General features: G+C 48.5%; 1 protein-coding gene across 4 annotated transcripts in view; it reads left to right on the plus strand.

The window, feature by feature from the left end:
• The window catches only part of PDPN (podoplanin), a 50,100-nt gene extending 39,497 nt beyond the window's left edge, over positions 1-10,603 (plus strand). The window contains exons 4-6 of one of the 4 annotated variants that reach the window (XR_014786030.1): positions 6,406-6,511; positions 9,146-9,506; positions 10,356-10,587. Coding sequence is in view for 3 of the 4 variants with exons in the window: in XM_084822033.1 (XP_084678159.1) it covers positions 6,406-6,517; positions 10,314-10,377 (176 nt within the window). In the remaining variant the exon portion in view is untranslated. Of the gene's footprint in view, positions 1-6,405; positions 6,518-9,145 lie in introns of all 4 variants that reach the window. The other 3 variants (XM_084822035.1, XM_084822036.1, XM_084822033.1) reach the window with 3 other exon arrangements.
• Positions 10,604-11,293: the final 690 nt, after the last annotated feature.

The raw sequence follows: 11,293 nt of genomic DNA on the forward strand, positions 1-11,293 counted from the left end.
GTTTCCTGCATTGAGCAAGAGGTTAGACCAGATGTCCCACAAGGTCCCCTCCAACTCTATGATTATGTGATTCTATGAAGACCTCTGTTTTATTGTTTCGTCTGTCTGGCGTAGTGTGTCTACCATGATGCTAGTTTGGAGGGACAAACTAGACATAGTGATGAGACCTGTGCCTTGCCTCCCAGTATCTTCTTTTTAGCCCCCAAAAGCAGCAGGATGGGAGAGGAGACATTTGGATCAGGCAGTTGGGTTACTCCTCCTCACTTGTACTGTTTCATTGAAGGAAATCCCATCCCTAAAAGCTCGAGTGAAGGGGAAAGACAGGTACTGCTCTTGTACCTGTCTTTCCACCTCGCCTTCTGTTGCTAATAGGTTTTGGAGGGAGAGATTTGAAACAAGGAAATGGTGCAAGGGGCAAGCTCTGAATCCACCCCCTTGCCCCAGCATTGTGGTCATGATCCAAATCATCCCCTCCTGTCTGTCTGTTTGTAATAGGGATGTCTGTTGTTGAGAAATCTGGTTCTTTTTTGGCTCGACAGAGTTTTGCGGTGTGTGTGACATTCTTTGTGTCTGCAAGCCAAGTTGCAGCTGAACTCCAGGAATGTTTTCCATATTTGGGTGCAGGGAAGGGTCTGCGATTTGCACAATTTTCTGAGCAATTTGTGCAAATTGCTCAGAAATCTGTGCAAATTGCAGAACCTCCCCCCCCCCCAAAAAAAAACTCCTAGAAAATCCGTGAAGTGGCCCAGTTTGCTGCAAATCGAGTTGCATGCTGCAGCAGAAACCTAATCAAAGTGGGGGGGGGGAGGCAAAGCTAGGAAAATGCACCAAACTCCACCCCCCAAACAGAATTCTCCAACATCCCTAGTTTGTAAGACTAAAAAAAGACATCAGGATATCTGACCACAGATCTCCCCCATGTAGTTTAGCTCTGAAAGTTCAATCCATCATACCCACATCTACCACAAGTGCTAATAATGAATGTGGTGTGAAATGTTAGCATCAAATTTCCAAATTAGGTGGAGCACCCTGGTTTCACAGAATCATAGAATCACTGAATCATAGAATAGTAGGGTTGGAAGGGTTCTATAAGACCATCGAGTCCAACCCCCCTGCTCGGTGCAGGAATCCAAGTCAGAGCTAGGGATGTACAAAAGTCACTTACCTTTCGCGGATTATGTTGATGGGGGGGGAGGCGTTCCGTCCCTCCCCCCGGAATCCTCGCCAGGGGGGAGGCACTCTGTCCCTCCCTCCCCCGGAATCCTGGCCAGCCGGCTGTGCTCCGCAGGGATTCTGCGGAACCGCCGGCCGGCTCCACCAGCAGCCGGACATCCGGCCGCTGGCTAGCAGGGACGCAAATGGTGGCGGCCGTAGCCACCGCTGTTTGCATCCCTGCAGTCAGCCGTGATAGGCTACATAAATGTTTACGCAGCCTATCAGGGCTGACTTTAAAAAAAAACAAAAAAACGTGTGTACGCAAATGGCGGCGGCCACGGCCGCCGCCATTTGCATACGCACGTGTTTTGTTTGTTTTTTTAAAGTCAGCCCTGATAGGCTACGTAAACATTTATGTAGCCTATCATGTTTTTTAAAAAAAACCTAGCTGTGATAGGCTACGTAAATCTTTACATAGCCTATCACGTGTTTTTTTTTAACTGGAAATGGCGGCGGTGGCAACTGGTCAGAAGACCAGCCGCTGCAGCCGCCGCTGCCGAACCACCGCCGGAGCCGCCGCCGCCAGGAAGATCCGCCGAAGGTAAGTCTCATCCCGGGGGGGGGGGGCAGGCCGTTCCGCCAGCAATTTCGGGGGGCCGAATGCGCTGGCATTCGGCCTCCCCGAGATCCGTGGTGCAATTTTCGTACATCCCTAGTCAGAGCATCCCTGACAGATGGCTGTCCAGCTTCATCCTGAATGCCTCTGGTGTGGGAGAGCCCACTGCCTCCCTAGGGAATGGGTTCCATTGTCGTCTTGCTCTAACAGTCAGGACGTTTTCCCTGATGTTCAGCCAGAATCTGGCTTCCTGTCACTTGAGCCCAGTATTCTGTGTCCTGCATCTGGGATGGTTGAGAAAAGATCCCGGCCTTCCTCTCTGGGACAGCCTTTCAGGTACTTGAAGAGCGCTATCCTATCTCCCCTCAGTCTTCTCTTCTCAAGGCCAAACATGCCCAGTTCTTTCCGTCTCTCCTCACAGGGCTTTGTTTCCAGTCCCCTGATCATCTTCGTTGCCTTCCTCTGAACCCTCTCCAGCTTGTCTGCATCCTTCTTAAAGTGTGGTGCCCAGAACTGGACATAGTACTCCAGATGAGGCCTAACCAGTGCTGAGTAGAGGGGAACATTCACATCCCATCACAACCACTCCATAGCTCACGACACCTTGATTCGAAGTCAGCTAAAGAGAAACTCACTGATGGTTTTGTACTGAAACATGGAAACTGTCCTCATGTGGTTTTTGTGTAAAATGTGGGTAAACCCACAGACTTCTCCTGTGTTTTCCTTCGAGGCCTGGGGTTTCTTGTTAACTTGCTTTAGGACAGCATGTTCTGAATTACGTGCATGGCAATGGGAGGTTGTTCCACATATTTCTGCCAAACACATTCCTTCCTTCCACATTCTTCAGGAATGAAGTGACTTAGATAAGGTGCTACATCAATCATGAAACAACTGACCATCTCCTGCTCATCTACCTATACTGATGTTGTTTCTTTGTTTGTTTGTATATGGATGGACCTGGCTGGTTTTTGTTACTGCAGATCATTCACTTGCCTCTTTGACAAAATAATTCAGGAAACAGCTAAAACTGTAAACATATGTTTTTTTTAAAAAAAAGAAGAAGCATCTACTAACAAAATCAGGAATCAGTGAGCCCTCAAGGACCTGAATTGGCTCAGAATAAGCCAAGGTATTCCCTAGATGTGAATCCATTTCTGGCACCCCACCCCCAAAAGGGACTAGGGAAGAGATAAAGGAAAATGCTTAGATTAAAACACATGCTAGAAAAGAATTTGGAGGCCATAAGTGAATATTGCACACCCACTCATACTTCCAAGCCAGGAAATATAAATCTTGGCATTGTCTCTGAGCATATTGTAGCTTTCCTATCTTCCCCTATTTCCGGTTTCTGCTTGTGTGTTCTATATAGGATAAAAGAGCAAATGCCCTTGTGTGCAAACGAGTGTGCTCCTGTTTCCTTTTTAAATGTTCACCACTGCTGGCAGTCCCAAGTGACTTGGTACTTTGATTATTGAGGGAAGGAGCAATCCTATGGCCACTAGTCAGCAGCTAGATGGGCATAGGATATGTGGTTTTCTGGGAACCGACCTCGGAGCCCGTGCTCCGAGGTCGATTCCTGGAGAACCGATCTTCCCCCCCGCTTCCGTGCTGCCTCACAGCGCCACACTCTGCACTCGGAAGAGGAGCGTGGAGTGGCCAAAACAGGGCCTTCTGGGGCAGGGAAGGTAGAAATGCCGGTACGGCACAAGCTATGAGTCATCTGGCAGCCTCCTCCCCCACTCTGCCTTCCTGCGTTTTCAGCTGTCCTAGATTGTCGTAGACAGCCGGAATCCTAGATTTCGGCTGTCTAGCTACAAATGCAGGGCAGGAGAAGAGTGGAGGGAACGATTATCTCTGTGCTCCTCCTGCCCTGCATTGGATAGGTGGTTGCCTCCACGTTTGGAGCCCGTGCCTATCCCCAAAGGATTGCGCCCTAAAACCTGCATCTGGTGGCCAGCTGGAGGGAAGCCATTCAGTTTTTTGCGATCCTTTGGTTGTTGTTAAAATACATTCCGAAGGGATCATTTGCTTCTGGGGGCAGCATCGAATCTCATTTTCTCTCTGCCCCCGCCCCTGCTGCAGCCCCTCTCCATGAGCTTACTACATGGCAGGGAGGAAGGAGTGGGGATGCTGAGGTCCCAGGTCCCCCTTTCCCCCTTCTGTTAAGATTGGGACCTGAGTAAGGAAGTGCCAGAATGGGTAGCGGCTAAAACTAGTGCTGTGCTGAAAATTTCTCCCACTTTTTTTCGACCGTTGTCATTCCACCTGATAGAAGAGAAATTGCCTTCAAAAAGACAGTCAATGGTGGAGAAATTTCAGAGAAATTCTCTTGGGCTGGGTTTGGGTTTCTTGGGCCTACCTTACTTAGGAGATGGACGAGGAGTGAGCACAAGGGTCCTCACAAGGGTTTTCATTGTATAGTCATCTCTCTGGCAGCCTGGAGCCTCCTCAGCTTCCCACACTTCAATGAAAGCCCAGTTTAAGGCGCCATGAGGTAATTCCTCCCACAGGGTGTTTTCAGATCAGATGTGATCTCCCAGGCCACCTGGAGCCTCCTCAGCTTCCCACACTTCAATGAAAGCCCAGTTTAAGGTGCCATGAGGTAATTCCTCCCACAGGGTGTTTTCAGATCAGATGTGATCTCCCAGGCCACCTGGAGCCTCCTCAGCTTCCCACACTTCAATGAAAGCCCAGTTTAAGGCACCATGAGGTAATTCCTCCCACAGGGCTTTTTTTCAGATCAGGACGTGCAGGCAGCCTGGGAGGCTAGATATGATTAGGTAAGCTCAAAAACACAACGAAAATACATTATAAAACATCCTGAATGAGGCAGAACAATGGAAGCCTCTTTCATGGGGGGAGAAAATTGGAGGACAGATTTTGGTAGACGCTAGCTCTGCTCATCCCTGGAGCTGGACACCATACTGCCCCCACCTGCTTTGTGATGGATGAAAACTGAGGGCTGGCCTGCCAAGACAGTTGATGCTGTTGCAGCATGAAGACCCCCAAAACCCTCAGGAAAAAAGAAAGAAGCTGAGCTAGAAGCCCTGCCAATGCGGAGCCGTACATAGAGAAACAGTTGAGGATTTCTCCTCCCCTTGGAGAAATTCGGTGAAATTGTCTCCCAAATTTATCTGCCCACAAGTCAGGTGGAGAAAGGGGCCCTTTGCGCACAGCTCTAGCTACACGCACCCTCTCTTTTTCCTCAGCTGCTCTTTCCCTCCAGACCTCCTCCGAGATGCTATGCTGGGCATGACAATCCAGAAGCATTTGAGGGAAAGCAGAAGGCAATCCCAGCCTCACCTGGCTCTGTGCTAGGGATGAATGAGACATTTGTTCCAGTTTGTTTTTGATCAGGAATTACCCATTTTACAGTTTCCGGACTGAACACAGACTCGCACGGAATCTGAGGTCTAAGTCCGTACATTTCTGAGCACGCAGTGCAATTTGCAGACCGCCCAAGATGTATTTGGCAGCATGCGTACGTTTGAAAAATGCACATGGAAAAAAATGCATGCCTTTGAAAAAATGTGCACAAATATGCTTTCATCAATGGGAGAAGAATGTGGGCGTCACAAAGACACAGACAATTGATGTGTACATTTGGAAAAATATGCACAAAAATACACATGGATTTTCATGTGAAAAGTGGGGGGGGGGAACCAAAGCTCGCAAACTGATTCAGATTTGAGTCAGACCAAGCTTTGAGATGGAATTCAGAGAACTTCAGTGAGCTCAAGTTTTGACGATTCACACATTCCCTCCCTGTGCTTCACCACTCAGCACCAGACCTCCAAAACAGTTCCAGCAATAGCTAGCCCTTGCCCCACCGTGATGTGTGCCAATACCAGACCTGAATTTGGTCTTTAGGGGCTATAGCTGGAGCAGGACCTGCATGCTTAACTGCAGTGACATATGGGGCAACCAAAAGCTGATCATCCTTAGATAACCATCAAAAAAAGCTGATCAAAAAGCTGATAATCCTTAGATTAAAGGCTGATCAGGGGGCAACCAAAAGCTGATCATCCTTAGATTAAAGGCTGATCGTCCTTAGATGATCATCAAAAAAGGCTGATCAAAAAGCTGATCAAAAAGCTGATAATCCTTAGATTAAAGGCTGATCAGGGGGCAACCAAAAGCTGATCATCCTTAGATTAAAGGCTGACTGAACTAGATGTTGCAGTAACAGGTTCATTTGTTTTAACTTGACACTGGCCCAATCCAGGCCCAAAGCCAAAATGGTGTTGAGGAGGGTTTGTGTGGTGGGTAACCATTGCAGAACAGCTGTTGAGCATGAAACAAGGTAGCCTAGTCCTCCCCAACCTGGTGCCCTCCAGATGTCTTGGACTACAGCTCCCAGAATTCCCCCACCAGCGTTTTGAGAACAGAATGCTGGGCTTGATAGGCATTTGGTCTGATCCAGCATAGTTCTTCTTATGTTCTCATGGTTAATGCCCAGTTTAAAATATGCCCTTAAATATATTCTTTAAGTCTGGAGTCCTATGCACATTTACCTGGAAATAAGTCCTATTGAGTGAAATGGTGCTTACTTCTGAGTGATCATGGATAGGGTTGCATTGCAAATGTGCTATATGAGAAAACAAATAACTGGGCTCCCTGCTTTTCCCCTTCAGATGGTATGGAAACGGCTGCATTGGTCGGTATTATCATTGGCATCATCATTGCTATAGGAATTGCTACTGCGATCGTCCTGACGGTTGTGAAGAAGATGTCGGGCAGGTACTCGTAAGTACTTTCCCAGGGAGGTATTAGGATGACACAGGAGACAGGCGCACCCTCTCAGTTCTATCAAATCCTCTTCTTAGGGATGGGCGAACTCACCCACGCCTGCCCAGCACGCCACTCGCCGGATGCCTGCTGGCCGGCCGACCCTGTTTGGCATGTGGGGTGAGCTGCCGGATGGTCCAGAGGTGCCCAGTGAGAGCTCATGACACCTCTTCTTCCCGCGAGCCGCCACTTTGCGTAAAAATCACAGGCATGCTACTTAAGTAAATTGCGATTTGTGCAAAATGGCGGCTGTAAATAGCACCATTTATGCAAAATTACAGCCTTAACTGGTCTCATTAGACCATTTCTTGTGAACCGCCCAGAGAGCTTCGGCTATAGAAATAAATAAATAAATAAATAAATAATTTCTGCCTGTAATTTTGCATAAATGGCACTATTTACAGCTGCCATTTTGCTCAAATTGTGATTTATGTAAGTAGCACACCTGCAATTTTTGTGCAGAATAGCAGCCCTGTGGCGAAAAGAGGAGCTGGGAAACTGCCAGTTTGCCAACTCAGCATGTGCCAAGTCGGGCCAGCTTGGTGGTCTGCAGACTGGTGTCCAGGGGGTCGAGCTGGTGGGAACTCGCTGAGCTCCACCCCCAAATAGGACTAGTCTGCCATTCCTGCCTCTTCTATATAGCCTGGGCCTATACAGCTTCTCTCAGAAATAAGCCCCACTTATTTCAGGATGCATGTAAAGACATACTAAGAATGAATCCATGTCAGATTCACATCTGTTGATTCATTCATTTGTTCCATCCTACTTCTACACTAGTCTTCGATTTTTTTAAAAAAAAATGCATAAAAATACACATTTTTGTACACATCTTACCCCTCAAACACACATCATTTTTGTACGAAGGTTTACCTCCCAAAATGTGCATTATTATACCTCTTTGGGTAGTTTTTGAGTGAGAGCTATATCACAAAATTTGGAGAAGTGCGAAAGCCAAAGGCTAGCTACTAGGGCTGTGCACGCACACTCTGATCTGACTCGGAAGGTGCTTTGTGGCTTTAGAGGCGGGCCCGATTCGGCTCGGGCTGATTCGGGGGGCCCTGACTTGACTCGGCCCCAAACCTGAAGCTAGATTCAGAAGGCCGAATCCCGCTTCGGGGGGGGGGGGCCTAACGCCCCTGTGCAAACCCCCAGCTCCTTACCTTGCTGCTGCCTCTTCCTCTGTCTCCACCCCCTTCATCACTGCTGCCTTCTCCTCCTCCACTGCCGCCTCCTCTGCCCCCACCGTCTTCTTCTCCACCACAGCCTCCACCACTGCTGTCATCACCACCTGTCAGGGGTGTTTCTGAGCACAGGGAGTGGGATAGCAGTTCAGGTTACGAAGGAGAATCACCAGACATGGGGGAGGTGTTTTCCCAGGCTAGTCCAGATATGAGTAGGCCAGCTTCCCAGGTTACAAACGTCCAGCTGGCTGAGGAGGAGGGTCCCTCTTCACACACACACACTCTGTGAGAGGCAGCAAACAGGAGGAGGAAGGGTCTGGGGAGTATGACCTAATAGATGCCAGACGCAGGCACAGAGCCAAGAGAGAGAAGGCTGGGGTGGAACTTAAGACAGTCTACCTGATTGGCCTTGTGTGAGAAGCTGCACTCAGAAGCCTCACAAAAAAGAGGGACCTCCCCTCCCTTAAGTTAGGCTAGTGAGACCGCCTCCCTCTTCAAATGGCGGGCAACTCTCGTAACTTCCTTTTGAATCCCCTGAAGGCATTCCTTTGTAGGCGGAGAGTCTCTGAGAATTTGCATCTGTACGACCCTGTGAAGGACTGGATTAAAGCTGCAGGCTGAAGCCTCTCATCTGTGCTTTTCTTCGGCGGTGAAATAAAGTGGGTGCTAAAGGAATCCTGACAATGCCGCCAGCTCCTGAGGCCTGGACACACCCCGGCTCTTATCGGAGGGAGTCACCATTTTTAAAATGGCATCTTCCTGGAAATTCCAGGAAGTTGCTATTTTTAAAATGGCGACTCCCTGCGATAATTGCCGGTGCACATCCAGGCCTCCGGAGCGAAAGCAGCGATGATGGCAGTGGCAATGGAGGTGGTGATGGTGGTGATGGGCAGCTCTCAGGTAAGGGCCTGGAGGCACTGGCGTGGCTGGTGCCCCCGACTCGCTCCAGGTTGCTTTGTGCCCCTCCGCTTCACTTCAAAAGGGGCTCAAAGTGACCCGAAGCAACCCACTTCAACTCAGGCTTCGGGCCTCGGGCCAAAGAGGTGCACAGCCCTACTAACTACATTCTCATCCATATATTTACCTGGGAAGTGTGAATCAGGATGAAAAAGTAAAAGTTGCAAAATGATGTGGCATAATCCTACATGCACATTCTTTGGGGTAAGTCCCACTGAACTCAGTGGGGCTTACTTCTGAGTAGGCATGCATAGGATTGTGCTGCAAACCATTCCTATTTATTTGTTCTGGCTTTAAAGGATGAAAATGAGAAATATCCTGAATTTCAAGTTTTTCACGCATGTTTGTTCAGCTGTAGAAAGAACAGGAGGATCAATCTGTGGATTTATCTGGCTGCGGTAATAGACAGGCAAAATAAACCATCCTTCCCACCCGTTTCCTTTGACAGGCCCTAAAAGTCATCGCAGAGAGAGGGGGAAAAAAAACTCACATCAGAAAATTCCTTCCTCCTTTTTGAGCAACTCTCCTCCTGTGCTAACAGTAGAAGACGATCCGAGGAAACAGTGACTGAGGACTTGCCAGCCCGTGGAGATCCCACACAATTTCCTGGAGCAAGGCTTTATAAGTGCACCTGAAAAGCTGGAAATTTGGTCACCCACAATAGATATAAGAGGAATGGGGAAAAATTGCACAGTAGGGAAGATTTTAAAAAGAAGAAGAAGCAAAGCTGTTTACCTCAGACAGTGCTGTTTACAGGTTTCATTTTGTTTTGTTGAAAGTTGCTAGTGACAATTTATGGAAGACCTGGAGTGAGATGGTTTCTGCACTTTGTATCCTGTAGGGTTCTTTTGGTTTTATTTTGCTTTGAATTCAGTGGCGCACTCAGGGTAGAACTTTGGAGGAGGTGTCCAGGGCCTGCTCATCAGAATGAGATGGAGGCCTCCCAAAGACAGCAGGGTTGGCTTATACCACCTCTTAAGTAACACAATATCATCTAAAGAGGACCTGCCCTGTATGACCATTCAGTCTCGGTGGGGGCCACATAAGACATCTAGGGCGCAATCCTAAGTAGATAGGCGGCTGCCTCTGACCTCGGCAGTGGTAGCCTATCCTAAGCAAGGCAGGAGAGGCACGGGGGGATCGTTCCCTCTGCGCCTCTCCTGTCTTGCTCTTTTTCGCTAGACAGCTGTTTTCAGCTATCTAGTGGCTGGGGGGCCGACCGGGGGAGGAAGCTGCCATACGACACATAGAATGTGTCTTACATCCAGCTCTGCTCTCCCTGCCCCAGAACGCCCCCCTGCCCCCCTCCCCACCCCAGAATGCCCCCTTTCCAGTCACTCTGCACTCGTCTTCCGAGCGCAGAGGATGGGGCTTCTCCACGCTGCCTCCGAGGCAGCGTGGACATAGGGGGAGGTTGGTTTTCTGGGACCCGACTTCGGAGCACAGGCTCCAAGGTCAGTTTCCGGAATAGAGCATATCCTATGGCCCTCTAGACAGTGTCTAGTGGCCGTAGGATTGGTCCCTAAGGGCACAATCCTATGCATGTTTAGCCAGAAACAAAGTCCTAGAAACTCCCAGCATTCCCCAGCGACCTACTCCCAGCATTCCCCGGCCAGAAAAAGTCCTACAAAGCTATGCTGGCTGGGGAATGCTGGGAGTCGTAGGACTTTTTCCGGCTAACCATGCAAAGGATTGCACCTTAAGTCTAGAGTCTAAAGTTACCTAACTGTACCACTGTTTCAAAGCAACAGATATCTTGCAAAGTTTCCTGCTGTTTGGGGTGTGGGGGGGTGTTTGTGGAGGGGTCTCAAATATGGCTGTGTTATATTCTTCACTGGAAAATTCTGAATGGAGGAGACTCTGACTTTATGATCAGAATAAACAATGACCAAACAGGTTTCCCTTGTCTCGCTTTCAAGATCCAGTTTTGTTCAAGTTAATTGGAGGGTTTCGGATGGATTCCCTTCACTCTCTGTTTCCCAGACCAGCTGAGGAAGTCACAGTTGCAACAGGAGAGGTATATTAAGAGCTCCGCTGATGAAACAAAGTGCCCCTTTAGTTTCTACAGAAGGAAGGGGTAAATGTAGGAAATATTCCAGTGTGGATAAACACTGAAATTTGGTTTTTGCAAGGCAGTGTCATCATAGACACCAGCATTCCAGTGGGAAACCAGGACGTACTTGGAGAACTCCTTTTCTCATCCCAGCTATCCTTTTTGAGTCTCATCCCATTCATTAACATCTTGTTAAAGGCCCTTCACCACCTGGCTGTATACATTGATTCTATCATGGCTTCTCCTTCGAAGGGGAGAGGCTGTAGCTCAGTGACAGAGCCCATAATTAGCATGCAGAATTTCCCAGGTTCAATGCCCGGCATCTCCAGGTAGAGCAGCGAATTAGTCTAAAACCCTGGAGAGCTGTTACTTGTCAGTGTAAGCAATACAGGACTAGTTTATCAATGGAATGACTTGGAATAAACCCGATTCCTATGCTATAAAAGCCAACAGGGTATTCATTAATTTGGTTCAAGATACATTTGGGTGGGGGTGGGAACATAATTGCCCTAGGGCTGATTAAAAAGTAGATTAATTTATTAA

Source organism: Heloderma suspectum, chromosome 15 (genome assembly GCF_057233095.1).
Source record: "Heloderma suspectum isolate Gila_16-S chromosome 15, 16-S_ref, whole genome shotgun sequence".
Classification (NCBI taxonomy): Eukaryota; Metazoa; Chordata; class Lepidosauria; order Squamata; family Helodermatidae; genus Heloderma; species Heloderma suspectum.